Source organism: Silurus meridionalis, chromosome 20 (genome assembly GCF_014805685.1).
Source record: "Silurus meridionalis isolate SWU-2019-XX chromosome 20, ASM1480568v1, whole genome shotgun sequence".
Classification (NCBI taxonomy): Eukaryota; Metazoa; Chordata; class Actinopteri; order Siluriformes; family Siluridae; genus Silurus; species Silurus meridionalis.
Genome location: NC_060903.1, coordinates 7,151,518 through 7,174,614, shown reverse-complemented (window position 1 = coordinate 7,174,614; position 23,097 = coordinate 7,151,518). Strand labels below are relative to the sequence as shown.

The window sequence follows — 23,097 nt, the reverse complement described above, 5'->3', positions numbered from 1 at the left end:
TATTACCTATCGGTGCCTCGACCTCTATTAAAGATGATTTTTGTTTAAAAGTCAACCTTTATTATCAAATACATTTATGATATGAGTAAAACTTACATGAAAATTACATTTTCAAAATATGTCTCTGGCATTGTTCCAAATGTGGGGGAGGGCCGTTTTCGGCCTGAGGGCTGCAGTTTAGGGACCTCTGGCATAGATTATATTAAGAATGTATTCTGACTACACATTCATACTCAGTGTCCTCCTTTAGTACAGAGAAATACAGAAATAACCACACACCCATTATTACTTGTTAAACACAATGTGTTTATGGAGCTCAACAATGATTCATGAAGCACTCCACCCTCAGTGTAATATAACAGAAACCTGCCTAATGGAAATCAGATGAGATGAAATGTGGCCTGCAAAGGACTTTTGTCTCATTTCCTTTCAAGTTGACTAAATGCTAGCAAAATATAATTAAAGACAGAGCAACATATCACACAGGGAAATGATGCTAAATAACAAAAACATGTAATTAAGGGGAAAAAAAACATTTCAGAATGTTGTTCAGTGCGGTATGAGGTAAATAGTCAACAGTGAGTGATAATTAAGTAGACAGCTACTAGTGTAGCCTTAACAGAAAACCAAAAACACTACCAAAATGCCACATTTTATTTATTTATTTTTTAATACAGTATCTTAACCATTCTTTTTTATATTTTGATTGAAAAGTAAAAAGAAAGCAAACAAGAAAAAAACAGGACAGGTCCTGCATATATAAATAAACTGGATGTGATTTGAAATGACTGGTACCAGAGATAAACTCTATTGGCGACTGTGTTGCTTGAGACAATGGTCTAAAAACAGCATGTTATGTAACCATGCTCTGGTTATGTTACATCAACACCCTTTTTTGCTTTCTTAGCTCACAGGATGGGAGCTCACAGCTGTCTTTACTTTATCACACAAGTTATAATGTGTTCTATGTTCTTTCTGCTTCAAAAGGCAATGAAAGCTGAAAGAGACCTAGGATGGCTCAGTATTTGTTTTCTCTTAAAAAAATTTTTCAAGGTGACTTTTTTGTTATCTTCCACTAGGGGGCAAGCTTTGATCATGAATATTTGCCAATTTAATGTGACAGTGAAAAAGATGAGTTGAAATTAGACAAGGCCCTAAGCACATTTCTCGACTCATACATAATAATTCATGCTTGTGTAGTTCATAAATAGATACAGAATTTATTTTCATACTGAACATTTTTGTGATATTTGGTCGAAGAAGACCCTCAATGCCCTCAAAAAATTGGCGGTTCTTCACCAAATTGTTAGCACAAAGTTAGAAGCACATGATGCCTTTTAATTCAAATTATATGTCATTTTTAAAAAATTTACAAAAAAATGTAAAAAAATGTATTTAAAAATATAAAAAAATTAAAACTCCAGCATGCACAAGGAAAGCTTCATGAAGATATGGTTTCCATAGGCTGTAGTAGAAGATCTTGAATGGCCTGCAATAGAGCTCTGACCTCAACCATATTGAACACTTTTGGGATAAATTGAAGTGCTGACTGCATCCCAGAAATCCTTACCCTACATCAGTATCTGACTTTACTAACACCCTTATAGCTAAATGACCACATATCTTCACAAACACACTCCAAAATCTAATGAAACATCTTCCCAAAAGGGTGGAGATAGATGTGAAATGGAATGTTCAAGAAGCACATACAAACATTTGGGTGCCTACAAACTTTTTTCCATGTAGTGTAACTTTCATGGTTACAAGAGCACAAACATGATATATTTTCAAAATAATTATACTGACTATGGCTCTGTCGTTCTCTAGACAGTAATTTATGTACATGTTTGTGTCAATATTTATGCAGTACATTACTTCTGTTCAGTCTATATTACAGTGTGGTATATATACATGGCAGATATACAACAATGATTCTCACAATAGTCACCAGACCAATAGTGATATACAAAGTGACATACTGGTGCTCATTGGACCTACACATGGTTGTGTGATGCAGTACTTGGATTGAGCATGTAGGAATTTATTCTACAAACTGTTAATAAGAAAACTACAACATTGACATGCTTATGATCAGAACTGCATTAGACTGATTCAAGATTTTGTACACAAATATACATTTAATGATGAAGTCCTACCTGCATCTCCTGTTGGACACGCAGTCGCTCACGACCCAGCTCTTCCTGATAAAACTGCAAAAATCACAATAAAGAACAGCGATCACACGATGTCATATACTGTTTGATTTGTTATTCCATTCAGTTAAATCTTTTCAAAATGTGCTTTGAATATGTGCTTTATGAGCTTTGAATATCACTTTTTTATAATTTATATCATAATTTACTTGCAAAGGCATAGCTTCACATTCAGAAGAGAGCTTCACATGAGAGCGAGAAACTTTGTGAAGAACTTGGCAGCTGCTGGTGTGTCAGCAGAAAGATGAGTTCTGGTCCTATGATATCTCATGTTACATCAGTTGTATGACAGAAATTAAGAGACCTGACCTACTCAACACCTCTCTTGTCAGAGAGAGCTGTTCAATCGTATAGATATGAACTGAATAAGATTTTTTAAATGAAAAAAAATTATTTATAGTCCTCATTTCCAAATCATTAAAAAAGATTTCTCCAAAAATCACACTTGTGTTGGCAGATAGAGGTGTGTTTCAGTGCCGTGGATTACAGCAAAAATACATCACAGTATAACCCTTTTTTAAATTTAAAGATTTCTACTAGTTTCTTTGCCTGTAATAATCAGCTGATATTTTTTAATGTATACATTTTTTACATGACATACATGATGTTTACATGATGTATATTTCAAAAGGGGACATACATGTACAAGAGAGGAAGTGAGATCAGGGCTTTTCACAGCTTTTGGTTTTTGATGTGGATTCAATTCTCTAAACATACACCAGAGGGCAGTGCCGAGGGCAACAATGAATTTCAGAAAGACTTGACAATACTGATATTTTCCTGTGCTCTCTGGCTACTCTTTTGCTTGCTCTCATGCACACACATGCACACATTCTTACTCACCTCTGCATCTTGTTCTTTTTGCAGTAGTGAGGTAGAGAGTTCTTGGAGCTGTTCCTCCATCTCTGTGACTCTCTCTCTCAGAGAGCTTCTCTCTTCCGTTAACTCCCGTATCAACATCTCCTTACAGCGCACTGCCTCCATGAGCTCCTCAATCCTGTAGATAAATAACACAGATTAGCAACCTGTGTGGTTGTATGGGAGTGATAGGTGAGCCTAATTACTAAACACTCAATACTAGTATTGAACCCAGGGGGAAAAACACTAGCAAAACTGACAGAAGGGAAAATCAAAAGGCAGGAGCAACTCAGGCTTTCCAAACATCTCAGCTCAGTGAACCAGAGATGTTATTTCAGAAAGGGGAGGACGTTCACCCACTTTCATACGTTTTCTGAACACGCCTGGTCTGTTTGTAAACCCATCAATTTTTTCAATTAGTTCATGTTCATTTTGCATGTTCATTGACAAAAGATCTGGGACACCTGACTTCTCCAACCATATGTGGTTCTTCGTTAAACTGTTTCCAAGAAGTTAGAGGCAAACAATTGTACAGGATGTCTTTGGATGCAGTTGAATTTTCCTTTCACTTGAACTAGAAGACCAAAACCTGTTCCAGCATGAAAATTCTCCCCTGTGCACAATGGACGCTCCCATTATATACAGTTTACATCGAATGGAGTGAAAGATCATTATTAAACACCACTAGGATGAATTGAAACGCTAACTGCACCCCAGGACTCCTCACTCTTCATCAATACCAGACTATACTAACACCCTTGTGGCTGAATGATCACAAATCTCCACAAGCACACTCCAAAATCTAGTAGAACATCTTCCCAGAAGAGTGGAGGTATACAAATACAAAAAACATATATGAATATTATGGTCAGGTGTCCAAAAACATTTGTCAACAAACAAACAAACAACAACAAACATGATATATTAAAAAAAAAATGTCAATAGATAAAATGAATTTGTGAAAATCTGAAAAACTGTATTTAGTCAAGAGTATCAAGCTGCATAGCTTAAACCTTTAAGTAACTTTGGTTAAATAAGTAACACAAGTGTGACATGCTCAGACAGCACATGTTTCAGTGCATTAAAAATACACTGGAATGTGTTTAGGATGAGTTTGTCTTTGCTAGGGGTTGCGCTAGGCTGCGTTTTACGTTCGCTTGAATGTGGTATGTGGATTAACTCTAGATAAAGATATATATTGGACTCATTCAGAGGCTGAAAATGATTATTGTCACCATCATTTCAGAGGTGTTGCTAATAATATAGGTTTAATAGACACTCTGTTTTGTTTATTGTATGCAAGAATGCAGGATATTGCCAACCACTGAAAAAAGAAAAAAGAGGGACACACAGTACATGTGTTGTGGGTGTATTGTGTTATTTTTGGATGGAGAACTATTTCAAACTGCCTCAGGGAATAACTCAATTAAAACGAGTCTCTCATGTTCTCCTACCTTCTGCTGTCTCTGTTGTCAGGCAGCATGTCGGGAGGTTGTGAGCTCTTAGCAACAGACATCTCCTTGGTGATGGGCTCCATGGGGACAGGGGGATGCTGAGAGCAGGACTCTGCGAGACTGGCCATGCGTTCAGCCTCGCTCCGTGCTAACTGAGCCTCCTGTCATAAATACCATTACCACCATCATCGTCATCATTATCATCATTATAATACATAATAATATTCTTTAGGCTGATTATCAAAAAACGCACATGTATACCTGCCTAGTGACTAGTTATGTGCAATGCATATGAAAGTATGTGAATCAGTAGGTTTTTAAATGTGTGTGCTAGTGGGGAGGTGGTAGCTTAGCGGTTTATCTTCTGATCAGAAGGTGTGAGTTCAAATCCAGCACCACCAAGCTGCCACTGGTGGGCCCTTAAGCAAGGCCCTTAAACCTCAACTGCTCAGGTCTGGATTAGAACGTCTGCCAAATTGCCGTAAATGTTAAAATGTGTACCTCCTGCAGGAGCTGTATCTTGGTCTGCAGGACCTGTTGCATGTGGTCGATCTCCTGCTGCCTCGCCTCACAGCGACGCTGCAGCTCTGCTTCATTGTTATTGGTCAGGCTCTCTGCTGTTGTCCTATTGCAAAACGGCAGGGGTGGCTTAGATGGATAATCACTATCCTGCTTTTGCTTTGAAACATGCGTCCCAACATTAGAGAAGCTAAAATCTATCAATACTAACAATAAAACTGATATTGTGGATAACATAAAAAACAAAGACAGCCACGTTTGCTAATCTCATTCATGATATCTGATTGTAAATCAAGTTCATAATGCTCTACTTCATTTCCCATTTGCTCTGAATGCCAAATGTGGTAAACATAACACTTGCATATTCAAAGCAAACACATTAGACACATTAACCACATACAATCTTGAGCTTTTGGGATATTATTGCACAGTGTGTACTTTTAGTTTTTCCTCTAAAGACCTCTAAAGACCTTTCGGAGGACAGTTAATGCTCTAGATGCGTGATGTGTCAGCAACACCAAATCACACTTATCCTGATTGAGATAGCATTATCCTAAGGGTGCTTTGCCCTACTAACCCATTACTATCAGTATAAATATTACTGGTTACAGCTATGTAAACATAAAGCTACAGCTGTTTTGAGAACAAATGTCTAGCTATGGATGCCTGCTCTTTTTTTTAGTTCCCTGCAAGTGTAGACCTGTGGAATGTCATACATATGTTCAAATGAAGGAGCCAGTTGGCTGACCAAGCCTGGTGGGTTTAGATCTAACCCTAATTTACCAGACATTCCTAGAGAGCTTGACTATCAAGAACAGATGTGCTACAATGTAAAGGCAAAAATAAAATAAAAAAAATGTATATACAAAATTAAGAAAAGTTGCACAGGTAACTAAGAAGGTGTGCCCTAACACCTAGAGATGGTTTCGGTCATCATGGAACATTTTCCATGTTTAAACATCTGTCATCATGTCTTTGAATAGCAATGGCTTGTACATGGAGACACATACACACACACAGATTTACATATGGACTCATTTTTGTATGAATGGGACCCCCGGAATGGCCCACACCACTGTGTCTGTCACTGTGTGTATAAATGTACTGGTTTTAAACTGGGATAACGACTGTCAGCTCACTCCCACCATGGATAACTATTTTTCCAGCTGTTGTTGTAGAGCCAGCACTTAAAATATTCTTTAACATACTGGAGCTATGGCATTAGTTATGAATGGTGTTAAATTATTTTCATTTATTTTTTTAAATCTTTTTTTCATTTTATTAAAATAAATTAAATTATAATTATATTTGAGCTCCCCAAAATGAACTGAATATAAATATCTATAATTGTCAATGGAATTTTTCTTTACAATTTATTTTTATTCATAACAAAATATCAGTCAAATGTCTAACAGCAAAACAATTATAAGATGGGGTGATGGTGTGACTGAGGTATGTGGTGAGCTCATGGTCTGGCAACCTGAGCAATGTATTTAAGGGTTAATTTAATCCTAGCATCTGAGAGCTACATCACTTGTTCAGGCAGCCATTTTTGGAAGGTCGGGGACAACAATTATTTTTGTACACCATAAACCCAGGATTCTTGTATGTCAAATATACTAAACATTTTTTAGATACATTTCCTTAATGACTCTTACAGAGTTTCTCGAAGCATTTGGGATGTAAAAAGATACAAAAAATGACTACTACAGTACTACTGTAATTAATTAATTTTTAAATCTTTATAATTCACCTTCATTTATTTTATTTATTTACCTTATTTAGAAACATTGATCCCTTCTCTACACTCCATACCTTTACAAACTAATCCATGACTTACTGGATGGCTAAGAAACTTTTAAAATACAGAAACATTTGACTCTGCTTAACTCATCTTAACTCTGCTTTAAATAAAAAAAAAATTATTTGAAACATAATGATCAAATAAATCAAATATTACTTTGGCATTAGTTACATTTTAGTTTTATCTAGTCTATCGGTATAATGACAGACAAGTTAGTCTTTATTGTCAAAGCGATCATGTTTGCTAAGGGATTAGATAGAGTTTTTAAGAATCGTTTTAGTAAATATTAATACATATTGTTTTTTATTGAGCGGAATATGATTTTAATTACAAATGGCAGCTACTATATAAATGTTTATAATTTAAGTGCCATTGATACATTATTTCAGGGGTTTTAATTGGCTTTGTTAGCATGTCAGAAATGAATTGTATAAACAGTATGTCAATATGCTGTAAGATTAGACATTAAATCATGCTGTCCGTCTGTCTAAAATCATAACCCACAGTTAAAATAGCAATGATTCATATATATATTTATTCCATATATATTTATGACCTATACACAAGCTGTTCTAATAAGTGACACCCTGTTATAAGTGATCCCTTGAGACTTGATAAGAGTGCTATTAAACACAGGAGACTTGTGACCACTTATACAGCCATCTGGATATAGCATAGAGACAATTGTTAGCTTTTATCGGTGCACACTTCACAGAGGTCATGTCCTCTGACCTGACATTGAGACACCGCTATCAATAAATAAATACTAGTTATGTGTTATGCAAATGTATTGCAATGTACAACTGCCCTGTCAAGTGTATATGTCATCAGGTCAAGGTGTCTTCTGAGGTTGCACATAGCTCACATAGCTGTGCGCATCAATACTTGATTGTAATAAAGCGTAAATGGGGCATCGTTTCAAGGATGAAGCATGGAAACTGTGCAGGACTCACAGAGACGAACTTTGGCAGTTACACTGGAAATATGATATTACCATGCGGGTCGGATATAATGGATCTGTGGGCCGGAAGTGGCATGGAGCCTGCACAGGGGGGGCATTTAAACCCACACAGCAGGAAGCATAACTTCTTTCCGCAATCAAAGAACAATAGATTATGTTAATTCATCTGTACTTGGAGTATGTATTAAAAAAGTAAATTAAGTATATGATCCGGTTGACTAGCCACAGTTTTTAAATTGCCAAATTCCACACTAGCATGATGGTAATTTTCAGTCAAAGTTAGGGAATTGTCATCTTCAGTCCATCATTCATAACATTTTAAAACGTGTTTCCCATCCCATCTTCTTCATCTGTCAGTTTTTTGGTTCTTTGCTTTAGATATATTTCTATATCTGCATCTATCAGTGTTGCCCTATGCATTTTCCAGTTGCTCACTGTAATTGGAGAAGGTGTGTGCGTTGGTATGAATCAGATCGATCAGATGAGTAGTGCTTTTCCACTGAATGGCATCATCACAGGGTTCAATAACAAATCCAAACCCCGGATTACATGAATCTGGGTGTATGTTGGATTCCTATCAGTACTTTAAAGAAATTATCAAATACAAAAAATACAAACAAAAGACCAGGAATTATATCTTTTATGTGGCTGAATCTCTGGCTTCATGCTAATTCACACTAAATACAACCCAAATATACCCTATGTTTGGTGATAAAGCTTAATGAGAGAGATGTTTCAAGATGATTCGATTTGGTTTGATCAGTTAATGCTCTGAACTATTTTCATCTCCATTCACACATTCTGGCTCAACTTTCAAGAAGGATAATTCGATCCAGCATGTGTATTTAAGTATGGCATCGCTCACTTAGCAGTGAAAAAGCATAGAAATGTTATCATTTAAAGTTCATTGTCTAATGGAAAGCGCTAATAACGAGTCCAATCAGACATTTCTCAGACGGAGAAAAACAGCCTCCGTGTCTGGATCACTCAGGCATAGAAACTTTGTTTTGTTTTTGTTTTTTTCTTGCTTATCACACTACAGCCCTAAGACATGATCACACTGATTGGAATCAATTAAATCATTAAAAACAATGACTAACGAAGAGAGACACAGAGACACAAAGACACAGTCTGACAGATGGTAGACAGAGAAGAGACTCACAGAGCTTTGTTGAGGAGCTGCTGTTTCTCCTGTAACTCCTGCTTCAAGCTCTCCACCTCCACCTTAAGCTCAATGTTCTGCAATCAACACAAATCACCAAAATTATATTACACGTTAATTAATAATCCTAACCTTTGTATTCATAAGGATGATGTAAACATATTTAAATGTCAGTGAAATAAAAAGTTCTATAATATGTTCATTAAATGTGATTTGACCTGACTGCACTAGTGCCGTTCACTTTTTCAAATTAAACAGTTGGAAAAGCTGGAAACTTTCTTGTATTCAGAATTGGGTTACTCACATGCTTAAGCTATCTTCAAGTGGCTTTCTGTAGTTTTAAGTGTATTTACAGTACAAAACATACAATAAATGAACATAAGTATTGAGACACCTCACTAGTAGATTTACATTTTGAACTAGGAGATCTGAAAATGTTCAAGCATGACAATGCACCTGTGCACAAAGCAAGCTCCATGAATATATAGTTTACGTGGGCTAGAGTGGTGATCTTGAGTCGCCTGCTATAGTGTTTTAATCTCAGCCCTATTGTACACCTTTGTACTGGAATGCTGACTACACCACAAATCTCCTTACCCTACATCAGAACCTGCACAGAACTTCACAAAATCTAGTGGAGTTTAACATAACAGCAACTGAAAATTAATTGTGAAATGGGATGTTCAGAAAAGCACACGCGAATCTTATAGTCAGGTGCCAGCAAAAATTTGTCCATAAAATGTACATTTCTGCAGGAATATTTTGGTTATATCAAACAATAGATAGTAGCACTGGACTTTATACTGCTTGTCATAGGAAATGCCGCAATTAAGATGTGCTTACATCCAGAGCTGCAATCAACTGACTCTCAAACTTAACCCCACATATATATGTCTTTCTCAATTTTTGACTTATGTTAAAGCCTGAGGTTTAAATACCGATGTGAATCATTTCTGTATTAGCGTTTCAACATATTATCGTTAAATATACATGAACCTACAATGCACTATAGGTTTCGTTAAACATTTAACACATTTAACAACAAGGGAAAATCATCTAATATTCACACCCACAGTAATGAGTTAAATACGCCTTTGTGTTTCCTCTGATCAAACTTTTATATACAAACTTTTATATGCAGTATAATCTTATGCATAGAAACTGATCGTGACCAAAAGCAGGCAATGCAACGAAGTACCTTTTTTTTTCTCCATACAAGTCATATAACCAGATTAACAGGCAGAAATAAGAGATACAGGACATGTGAGATTTGTGACAATTTTTAAAAGGAATTGTGGGTCTGTAGATGAAATCGTGAGAGATTTTTACACTCGACATGAGAACTAGGAAGCCATGCTGAGCACACACTTTCTGCCTTAATACATCTTCATGAGGGAAGGCATGCATGCATTGAAGAAACAGGAGATATAAAAAGCAGTTTGATTTGGCAGGGTCAATGAGCATTCATTTCTTTTGCGATGTTTGTTTTTATGTTTTTAATTAAAGGTTTTAAAGCATGTATTATTATATTTATTGGCTGACAGAAAGGTAACACAGCATGGCCTTCCATTGTTGTAGTCCAGTGCACCATTCTCAGGACATTTTTTAGATGTACACTATATGGAACACAATGGTGTTCCTACAAGGGTCAAGACGAGAAGGACTAGGGTTAAATCAGTGTTCCAATTCATCCCAGAAGTGTTTACTAGGATTGAGGGCAGATCAAGATTTTCCACTCCTTCCCATATAAAGCATTGTAATTTAATGCTACCACATCCAAAGATAAAGACATCCTATATAATTACTGGTCTACAACTTTGTGGTACGGTTTGTGAAAGAACCACATATAGATGGAAAAGTCCCAATACCTTTTTCCATATAGTATATGTGAAAATCCTAGGAAAACAGCAGTTATAGAAACACTCAAACCAGCTGCTCTGTCATCAACAATCATGCCACAGTCAAAATCACAGAGATCACATTTATTTCTCATTCTGATGGTTGCTGTGAACATTACGTAAACATATCTGCATGGTTTTATGCCCTGCACCACATTTACATGACTGGCTTCACAGTGAAAATGCTCTGTAAATGTGTTAAAATACATTATATAAAATAAAGCTGCATACAGTATAAGTAATATGTACCGTATATGTATTATTTGTGGTCTGCTAGGCTTATGACATGAACAGAGTCGAGTTAACGGAAAGCTGGAACATCTTTACTGCTGTCACTTAGGTTATATTTAGCACTTAGCAATGTGGTGCTGGCACTGACTAAGAACCGGACCTCGACAGCTGCTGTACACTTACCTGCTTTTAAATCCCCACACACGCATTGACTGGGCATGCAATTGCTTGAAAAAAATGCAATCACATCACATCCAGACTCATACTAATATATAAATACACATACATACATACATACATACATACATACATACTAATATGTATATAATATATACACTATAGCACTACACTGACTTTGTGATTTGTACTGTATTTTATTTTGCCTTTTTTACAGTACTGCTATTTAGTACAGATTTGTATTTGGAGATAATCTGGATTCTTGACTCCAGTCGCGGAAACGTGTCTAAACTAAGGTGAATTGAGGCTGAGCTGAAATACAGGACATTTCTGTAACAAGCGTTGCTGCAGCCGCATAGCGTAACGTGAGAGGTGAGTGTGTATGCGCAGAGGAGCAGAAGGCTTGGGTTGAGGTGTTTACTGCTGCTGACCTTCAGGAGAACTCTGGCAGCGCCACACACACGTTCCTATGATCATATTCAACACACTCCCTCAGACACACGCTGTCACGCACACAGTGAGCCACATGTATTTTGCACAAACACATACACCTTCAGCTTGTTATTCCTTGTGAAGACCTTTATAACGTTATTTGCTAATGATTGCTATGTAACACTTAGATTAATCTCAGTGAACAAACAGAATTATTTTATTTTCTTTTAATGTTTTTTTTCACACACACACACACACACACACACACACACACACACACACACACACACACACACAGTATTTTGTTTATTTCTACACATAATTCCCAAATCAACCCTAACCTTAACAGTTTTGATATGGTGTGACTCAAATTAAAACACACACACACACACACACACACACACACACACACACACACACACACACACACACACACACACACACACTTCTGTTTATGTCCCTTTGCCCATAGAGACAGAGCTCATTTTAAGCAGCGCATTCTGGATGGTAAAATGAGGCCCTGTGATTTCTTGCTGAGCGACAGGGTTCAAAAGCAGGGCTATCCGTATACAATAACAAAATTATACTGAGCAGGCAGAAGACCATCTCTCTCTCTCTCTCTCTCTCTCTCTCTCTCTCTCTCTCTTTCACTCTCACACACACACACACACACACACACACACACACACACACACACACACACACACACTAAACATATGGGCTCTACAGCATATTACTTATTTAACTAAATACTTGTGGCATAGTCTGATAATTGGCTCATCTATCATTACATTATGTAAAACACACATACACAGACAGCAACTGCATATCGGAGTCACCTTGCTACTAACTTAGACATCGTGATTGTGCCAGTAGTCAGGATTTTAAGCTTAATCTTCCAGTATTTACATATAACAATATCTAAAATACACTGTTATGGTCAAACAATTGTCAGTACACCATGTTCTACTTTGAAAGCAGGTAGGCTAGGTAGAAAGCAGCTTCAGGCAAACTCCATATATTTAATAAGACTTCATAGAAAATCAAAATGCTTGATAAGATGACAGGTACATGTGCATCTATGGTTTTTTTTTGTCATTCTATAGACAGTGATTATTATAGGAAAATAGCAGCAAACGAGTGTAATGGCAAACTAATTAAAAAATGTGGTCCCATACTATACAGTACTATGGTGTTTAAATATAATAATACATTTTTCCAAACAAACTTCTGTTAATAGGCTTACTTGGCAGCTTTAGCATAAATACACTACACTATTTAAATGGAGTGTGATTAATTACATTAAATAAATAATTTTTATTACACTTATGCAATAAAAGCAATATATAAGTATGAAATCTGATGCATGTATTGTTTGATCCTCACTTGTATCGACTCAAGAGTTTTGCTTCAAACAATAAAATATGATGTCATTACAGAGACACATATGCAAGCTCACAGATTTTGAGCTGATTGTTGCAGAAGAAAAAAAATTATAATGCAAAGCTTGAACAAAAGATAAAGTTGATAGATGTGCTATAGCAGAAGCTAGATTTGTTTGTATTGTTACGCTTTAGCTTTAAAAACACGGTGATAAAAAAACACTCTGCGCAAACCCAGCACAATCCCAATCTATTCTCTTTGTAATTAGACACACCGGCTGTAAAAACGTCCATGATGCTCCTGAACTGCAGTCTTTAAATGCAAAATATCAAGCAATTCAATATAATCAATTCAAATGAAAAATATATTTTAAACTTTGACAATAGAGCACTGTATTCTGAGAGCATTCCTTTTATATGCTATGCCAAAAAATGCATGATAATTTATGAACTGTGACCCCCTGCAGTGCGATATAACCATCCTAACACTCAGTGAAGCCTTAACTGGCCAATGTAGCATTATTACAGTTGATGATTTATAAATTTGTGAAATATTTTGCAAATCTATTCATCTAAAATTTTGAATATGATTTAATGAATATATGAAGCACCTCTGAAAAGCAAGTGTTCATTTCTGCTCATATATTTTTTTCAAGGATAAGCAATATATCCAATACGGAAATATTTCACAAATATTCCAGGCTTACAGTATATGCTAAGTGAATGCAAGAAGCTGTCCTTATAATGGCTTATGCTTGATGTGATTAGTCATGTTGTTATATATTCATATTGTATAGATTAGACAGGCAATAAGATCGCAATAAAAGCAGCCAATCAAATCACAGTCCTGTTGCCTAACACCAGGTGGAAGAAATAATTTATTATGAGGTTATTATGTTCACACCTCATAATGAGCGGCTGGTAAAATGCCATTGGAAAAAAGCTTCTGTAGATGTGTCATAAAAAAGTAACAGAGTGTTCTTAAAGATGAGATATGAAGACCGTTTTGATTTCCTGGACATCTACCCTCTTGACATAATGTGAACGATATTCCGTGACTTTGACTCTGACACTGACACAGAAGACATCATCTACGAGCTCTGAATTTATCCATACTTTTTTCGCCTCACTACACAAAACTTGCAGACATTGGTCACTATGATCATATATAAAGTCTAACATCCAACTCACCGTTCTGTAGACATCATCGCTGTTGTTCTCGTACTTCTGCTGGATCCTTTCTTCCAGGAAGTAGATGCGCAGCTTAAGGCTGAAGTTCTCTTTCTTCAGGTCATTGAGGTGCTGGGAGAGAGTGCGGTAACTGTTAGACATGTCCGGTGTGTGTTTTCACCCCGGGGGGCATCGCGTGCCCCCCCCCCTCACTCTCAGCTCAACGACATCGCGACACGCACACAATGAAAACGACTGTACAGATAAACTAAACTACAGCATTATTGAAAATTATAGCCCCATATTGAATCGATACAAACGGACACACATATTGTAAAAAAAACAAAACAAATAAAAAATCTCCAAACACACACGCAAACACACACACAGAAAAGAAGATTGCTAAAGGGCCAAAGAGAAGGCCCTCCGTCTCAGAGCTGTGTCCATTGTGTGGTCATAATGTGCTCTGGGGCAGGGAGGGGAGGACTGGGGCTTTTTTTACTCAGAGGGAGGTATCCCAGGAATCTGTGCCTAGCTGAAGGACTGGCCTCCAAGATCACAGGCACCAGCAATATGTAAATTGATCACCCATAAGAGAAAGAGAGACAGGGAGTGGGAGAGGAAGAGAAAAAAAGAGAGAGAGTACTATGTATGCAATGGAAGTGGAGGGAAGATGCTGAAATCACACCTACCCTTTTTATTTCCTTCACAAAATGATGAGCGACTGACTTTTTATGTATCCGAACATGTACAATAACTAACTAGCTATTTTGATGCCTATATAGAAAATAGACGTTGATAAATTGACTGGCACCATGACTGACAGGCAGGTATATATAACTTTGTGTTTTGATTGACTGGCATTTCCTCATTACAGACAGCAGCCAACATGTGAGGATACATTTTGCTTAGTATTATGATGTACTCAAAGTTAAAAATCACCACCTTTAATTCTACTGTGCTGAGAATATGTTGAAAAAATTGATATCTTAAAAACAGTATCGACAGCAGTAGCAGTGATTCCATCAGTGTGCTATTTACTGGATTTGGACATTAAGCAATACAGTAATCCTGAACCATATAGACAGGGAACATGGTGAAGGTCAGACAAATTAAGAGGCACTGCTTTAACCCATCTGCCAGGTGGTGGGTTTGTAATTATGATTGTAACCATGCCCTCAGAAGCAGAGAAGCTGCAGTGAGCCAGCGCCAGCGCCGGCTCTGATATTTCAGAACAGGTGCAACAGATCTCCCGGAGCTTCCTCTTGTTACTCTTGTGAACATACAGTACAGAAGATTCAGTGCAGCAACAACAACTGATATCTCCATGCAGGGTATTTCCAACAAAAGCTTTTTTAGGTGAAATTCAAAGTAGAATGGGAATCATAATAATAATGAATGTGTATATGCTCCTTTTCTTCTTATCTTATGAATGAGGGGCACAGCTGGAAGATCCTGGTCGATCAATTCCCAACACTCAATCACTGATCCTGGAGGATTATGTCTGTGTGGTATCTAAAGCTCATTGAGAGGCTAATGGAGCCATTTTCAGCAGACAGCATCAGCATCGTAGACTGATACTCCCTGAGCGTAAGACATCAGACTGAGGTAAAAGCCTCTACTAACAGATGGGGCCTTGGTACCTCAAACCTGGGGCAAGTCAATAACATTGCATTGATTGATTCCTAATGACTATGAACATAGTCCTTTTGTCTGTATGTCGGTTTTTCTAGTTTTCTATCTTTAACTAGAATTTGGTTTATTTCATCAACAGACTGACATACTTTTACATATTTGATAATTTGACTAGCACCATATATATATATATACGCTTTGCTTTCTGATGCTTGTTGGCAAAAAATAAAACCTTTCAGACAAGTGGAAGTATGTTGGGACTAAAACAGGTCTAACAATGTCCTATAGATTTATTACAAAATATAAAAGCCCCCAAAATGGTGAACCACAAACTCTCTTTCATACAAGAATAAAATATTAAAATTATGGCCCACAATTAAACCATTTACACAACCATCTACACAAGCACTAAGAGTTGACAAATGAACTGTGTAATGGAGATTGATGGGCTTCCATGTCACCAGTGTGCTGCCCTCTACTGGAAAAAAAACCTTTTGTCTACATGGCGTCAAGAGCATTCATGACTGTAGCTCAACTACTGTATATTTTGCACCAAGGCTTCGGAGAACACATTTTGATTCTACTGTATACTTGTATTTGACTTGAATGTCAGTAAATCTTTTAAATCTCTAGAATCTTATTTAGAAGGTGGAAACTGAAACAGAAGATCATATTGTATTTATTTAACTTATAGTGGTATATAAAGAGTAAATAACTACAATTATAATAATAATTATGGGATATTGTGCTGTGTTATTGTTTTAGCGAGAAATATTGTAAATTTGAGTTTGCACGAGGTAATGCATTTAAAGAGGCAGAGAAGTGATTTAGATAAATATATAACATTTAAGATATTCAATCAATAACATAATGAAACCTTATGCTTTTATGAGATACATCACTGCCTATTTTCAAAGCATGCTGTGCAATAAAAACCCAGCCCGTTTAGCACGACATCATCCAACTAATTCTTGTGTACCAGGGTCTAAATAATTTATCAGGGCTTGGCTGAATCTCTTACCACCATGGAGAAAATGACATCATCTGGTCTAGGTCCAGGGAACAGCTGGCACCTATCTGCTAAAATAACAATGTGTTCTCCGTCCATCAATTCACCTTTAACCCGCCCTATTCGTCATAAATATTACTCTTTGCTCAAATGGTGACAAAATATATTTTATAATGCTATGATGCTATGACAGTCATGTAATTGCACTGTACAGTGCTGTGTCAGGGTTGTTAGGCTGGAATTGGAAAGAAACATGTATATATCTTGTATGTAAACATTTGTATGTCATATTCCATCTTAGATGCATCAAACATACATCAAGCCTCAATTTTAGGTGCCACATTTGCCAGAATATCTCACTAGCTCTTCATGGCTAGATTATTCTTTCCTTTCCTTTCAAATGTTCCTTTCCTTGGGACGTTTCCTAGTCCCTAATCCCGTCTCAGATCCCTGGTCTGCCTGGCTAACCTGATTACCGATTTGGTTTTTTAATGTTTTTTTAATTTTTTTTGTGTTTTTGCCCTTTATTGTTCTGTTTGACAGTACAGTATTTGGAATTAAGGACTGGTTTTCTGGCTCTGATTTTTGTGTCTGCTCGTATTGCTCTGTTATGGTTTTGGTATAAGGACTGTAATATTGGACTGTGCCTTTATTCCGCCCTGCATTGTTTTACCTTATTTTGCCGGTTTTCAGATTATGGACTGTCTGTTCCAGACCTGGTTTAGTCTGTCCATTTCTCCTTCACCTCTGTCCATAAGTCTTCGGATAGTCACCTTTAGTCTTTGCCTACTATCTCATTAAGGACTGTTATTTTAAACTCTGCTTGTGTCCTGCATTATGGGTCCTTCAAGTCAATCCCAGTTTGACCATCCACAGTCATGTCACTGACATCAGGCGCAAAAGTAGCCTGACCACACGGTGACAGACAAGAACCAAAGCCAATCAGAGAAGAGAGTGTGACAGAGTAAACAAATGGGAGTCAGAGAAAAGGTAATATAGTGTACTACTAAGAAGAAAATAACTTGGTAGCATGTTTCTTGTTTAATAGGCAAATCATTTGTTTGTTCTCCAGTTTGGTGGATAGCTATTAGCTATATCCTTGTTGTGGTATTTGTATCATTACCCAGTTGTGAGAACTTGTACTATAACAATACATAATAACACTTTGTTTGTCAATACAAAAATATGCCTTCTGTTATTTATGCAGGTAATTCAGTTGTAAGTCATGGATTTAGAAATATGTATACTGTGTGTGTGTGTGTGTGTGTGTGTGTGTGTGTGTGTGTGTGTGTGTGTGTATTATGCATTATATAAACAATATACAGCTTTTCAACACAAAAGGCCACAAAACTATGGTCAGTTTAGCTGATTTTTGAGTGCTATTTCTGTATGGAGCTTATGTTTACTTTCAGCTGATCACATTGTTTATTCAAAATTGTGGGGAGAATTTATAAATGAATTTATTCATGTTTTTAGAAAAGGTGAATCTAAAATATTTGTATCTGAATAAATTTCGTTTACAATAATTATCCTCTCTTCGAAGATCTTCAGTTAGAAGATTTTTTCATTTCAATTTTGCTACTGTTAAATATACTGAGAATCAGATCGCATTTAAATCATGAAGCATGAATCAAATGGTTATGTTAGCCAGTAAAACTATTTATTTAATATATAATATATATAATATTATATATTATATAATACTATATAATATTATATATTCACATGTACTGTTAAACTGTCTTTTATATTGAAAAATGCTGTTCCAAACTGCAGTTGGGTGTGTTCCATATTAAGCTTCTTTTCTGAAAATTTCTGGGCAAAAATGGAAAAGAAAAATAATTTGTAAAGGAAAATGCAGAAACTGAAAGTGCCAATCTGCTATTTTTTACTCTAGCTGATGTAATTCACCATTAAGTATGTTGCATTGAAGATTATACTTTTTAACTCACTAATCATCAGGCTTCAGAGAACCAGAAATCGAGATAAGCATAAGCAATTAACGATTTCCCTATGCAAAACACAGCTCTTTGAATAATTTTAGTCTGTTGAATCTAAAAAAAAACCTAAATAATTCAGTTTTGTGCCAAACTTGAAAATAAAATGCATTCTCACGCATGACCACATGATGGCAGCAACGCTGAACCTTCCTTGAAAAAAGAATTCCTTGAACAATCACTGCAATCAGTCATGTTTCTTTATTATCCAGTAAAACCAATTTGGTAAATACTAAACAGTCAAAACATTTTATAATTCAGCCATATTTATTTGACCTTCTAACGTTTTGCTTCTGTTCCTGTTGGGGGTTTACTTTTTTATTGTTGTATTGTAGTCCTGCTGCAGAATGCTACCACATTTCCTCTTCTTTTTTTTGTTAGATAGATGGTAAAATAAGAGTGCATTTTCATTTTACGTTTGCACTGTACCATAGACACCACATTGTGTCCAAACATACAGATCAAGTAGTAATTGTGTTGATTTAAAAAAATGTTTTCAAGAGATTTAAATGGTCCACCTGTTCAAATTCTCTCAGCGTGTGAGCTTGGAGTGGTGGTGCTTTTTCCGAGTCATCACTCAGGTAATCTGAAAAAGAAAAAAAATCTATATGAAAATAAAGATCAAACAGAACTTTCGCTAACATTTCAAGCTAAACTCTCTAATACATTACATTGCATCTCTAAGACTCTAAAGATTAGCTTCTAAAGAACTCATCAGCTTCTAAAGAACTCAAAATCTTGCATAGTATTTTTCTGAGATTCTCTCTGTTGGAATTTTTCTTACCTGTCATGTGACCCGTGCTCCTGCACACATTGCCCTGCTGGTCCACAGTGCTTCCCCTGCAAACATAAAACAACAGATCAGCAACACAAACATATATAAAGTATAATTGTAAATTTCCCATATCGCTAAGCACAAGTTGTAAATTAGCAAATCTACAAAACGTAATATCTGGAATCATTTCAAGCATTGACCCTTATTCAGAAGGGTCAAGCTAATATTTAAGTAGGAACTAAAACATAACAGAAAACAGAAATGTTAATCTGCCACGAAAAAAAAGCCTTTTTCTTGTCATCAGTAGATTAAATTAGGTTTAAATTTAATGTCACTGTCAGAGTACAAGCACCAAAACAAACAAATGCGATTAGCATCCGATCAGTAACACCAGGGCCCTTTCTAGCCTTTTTGCCACCCTAGATGAGATTCTTATTGTAACCCAGCCATTAGGGTTTCACAAGCCAGTGCACTCTTAGTGCCGGTCCCAAGCCCGGATAAATGGGAAAGGTTGTGTTAGGAAGGGCATCCAGCGTAAAAACGTGCCAAATCGAACATGCGGATGAGCCGCTGTGGCGACCCCTAATGGGGGAAGCCGAAAGAAAGTTTTTTAGATGAGATTCCTATTGTCACTCCATCTAAAGGCTCTGCTTTCCCACCACAAAGTTTCACCCCCACACAAAACAAATCATTCGCAACTTTCCATTAACAAAAAGCACATTAAATAATCATTGCAAAATTGCCCGAATTCAAGTATTTATTGTATAATAAACTACAGCAGAAAAACAGGTAAATCATCTAAATGGATGAGGGCCTTTAGTCACTTAGTTTCCCTATGCCTAGAGATGCTGAGTCATACAAATAGCAAATAAATTATTAAAAAAAGTCAAGTTCTGTTGAAATATTTATTATAATACTGTACAAGCAAAAAATGTATGAAGCATACAAGTAGTGCAAATAGCATAATGTAAAACAAAATATGTCCACAGGGCCTTCTTGTGTTAACGAGATAAAAGAATTAGGTTCCTAATCTCATTAATAGTCTAACTAACTAAACACTGTGATGTGCAAGTTTGTTATGCCTGACTTCATGTTTCTGGAAAGTAGAAAATGGCATAATAACGGTGATAACATCATTAATTTTTATGATTTATATCTTAACTTCCAAATCCCAAATAGTTTTTTTGGATCAAGATCATGTCTGACAGGATTTTATTCAAAATATAACAGAACATTAGAGAAAAACATGCAAAGTCAGTGAATCTAGACTAGGGAAATGTGTTTAAAGTAGGAAAAGATGTCTAATAGTATGTATATGTATTTTTCACCAGGACATTATCTAAATTTTAACAATAATTTTTATAATTTAAAGTTTGACAACTTATTCTGTAACTTATCGCGCAAGCCCAAACGATCAAATTTCATGACCTGTGTAAACTGTGCGTGTGTGTTTGTGTGAACACGTCCTCATGTCCTCATGTACAAACACAGCTGCCAGATCTAATGTTTCCAAACATCCTTTCTTATTATATTTGCCTATGTCAAATAAATGTCATTTATACATTTTTGTTTCCATTTAATTCTAAATAGTTTATGAACATCGATGTACGATTAGAACCCAAACATGGAAAGCTACAACATTTCCTTGGTCACTAAGCACAATATGAAATCTTGTATTTATAAAGTTCCAGCTGCCACAAGATTCACAGAATTAAAAACATATATGATGATGAGAAAAAGTTTTTTTATTTTATATTTTTGTATGTTTGTCACACTTTAACGGTTCAGATCATTAAACTAATTTAAATATTAGTAAAAGATAAAAGATTTTTAAATAAGGGTTTTTATTATTGAGGGAAAACTACATGGCCCTGTGTGAAAAACTGTTTGCCCCCTAAACCTAATAACTGGTTGGGTCGCCCTTAGCGGCAACAACTGCAATCAAGCGTTTACGATAACTTGCAATGAGTCTGTTACTTGGAGGGTTTTCGAGCATGAACCGCCTTTTTAAGTTCATTCCACAGCATCTTAATAGGATTCAGGTCAGGACTTTGACTAGGCCACTCCAAAGTGTTTATTTAGTTTTTCTTCAGCCAGTCAGAGGTGGACTTGCTGGTGTGTTTTGGATCATTGTCCTGCTGCAGAACCCAAGTTCGCTTGGGACCTACAGTTCTTTGGATGTTGTTGTGGGGTCTTTTGTGACTTCTTGGATGAGTCGTTGCTGTGCTCTTGGGGTAATTTTGGGAACTCCTGGGAAGGTTCTTCACTGTTCCATGTTTTTGCTATTTGTGAATAATGGTTCTTACTGTGGTTTGCTGGAGTCCCAAAGCTTTAGAAATGGCTTTGTAACCTCTTCCAGACTGATAAATCTCAATTACTTTCTTTCTCATTTGTTTCTGAATTTCTTTGGATCTCAGCATGATGTGTAGCTTTTGGTGATCTTTTGATCTACTTTACTTTGTCAAGCAGGTCCTATTTAAGAGATTTCTTGATTGTGAACAGGCAGTAATCAGGCCTGGGTGTGGCTAGAGAAATTTAACTCAGGTGTGATAAACCACAGTTTTAACAGGGGGCAAACACTTTTTCACACAGAGCCATGTAGTTTGGGATTTTGTTTTTCCTCAATAATAAAAACCTTCATTTAAAAACAGCATGTTGTGTTGACTTGTGTTGTCTTTTACTAATATTTAAATTAGTTCGATGATCTGAAGCATTAAAGTGTGAAAAACACGCAAAGCAATAAGAAAAATATATAGATACAGTAGGTAAATATAAATCCAGTAAAAGTAAAAGTGCTCCCTTTAAACTTTCCATTGAGTAAAAGTAGAAAAATGTTTGCCTTCAAATGTATTTAAGGATCCAAAATACTATGTTTCTATTCTTATTTTTGTCAGACTCTTGCTTATTCAACTCACTATTAAAATGATCATGAGTGTGAAAAAACAAAACCTTCAAAACAAGTTTAAAAAAGAGCTTGCGCTCGACACTGATTGGTGGATTGCTGCATGCTCGACCAGTTACGTAATGTAGTTGAGTAAAAAGTAAGATATTTGACTAATATTTAGTGAAATTAAAATTAAAGTCTCCACAAACGGAAATACTTGAGTAAAGTCCAGATACGTGACAAAAGCTACTTAACTACAGTAATGAATTACATTTACCTTTTTACTTCTTCAACTGCATTGTGCCATGCATTTCTGGGGCATAAACTGACAAAACTGCTTTTGTCACATAAAATGTTCAAGAATTCAAATTGTATTTGTTAAACTCATGACCATACAGTTTACAACAACCGCTTACTTTTACAAGAAGAGGTCATTCGTCTGGAATTGCAATTGAGCTATTTTTGTTATCGAGACAAATACAAATTGTGTGCAACAAACCTGAAAAACCTTGTGGCTCACTATATAGTGTCTAGGT

The 23,097-nt window shown here is 36.2% G+C and overlaps 1 protein-coding gene across 1 annotated transcript in view; it reads right to left on the bottom strand.

The window, feature by feature from the left end:
- The window catches only part of LOC124402791 (myomegalin-like), a 61,788-nt gene that overhangs the window by 35,325 nt on the left and 3,366 nt on the right, over positions 1-23,097 (bottom strand). The window contains exons 2-9 of the mRNA XM_046876040.1: positions 19,687-19,742; positions 19,421-19,488; positions 14,283-14,393; positions 8,972-9,048; positions 5,027-5,150; positions 4,526-4,686; positions 3,057-3,210; positions 2,157-2,210 (exon numbers count right to left, since the gene is read on the bottom strand). Of these exons, the coding sequence (XP_046731996.1) occupies positions 2,157-2,210; positions 3,057-3,210; positions 4,526-4,686; positions 5,027-5,150; positions 8,972-9,048; positions 14,283-14,393; positions 19,421-19,488; positions 19,687-19,742 (805 nt within the window). The remainder of the gene's footprint in view (positions 1-2,156; positions 2,211-3,056; positions 3,211-4,525; positions 4,687-5,026; positions 5,151-8,971; positions 9,049-14,282; positions 14,394-19,420; positions 19,489-19,686; positions 19,743-23,097) is intronic.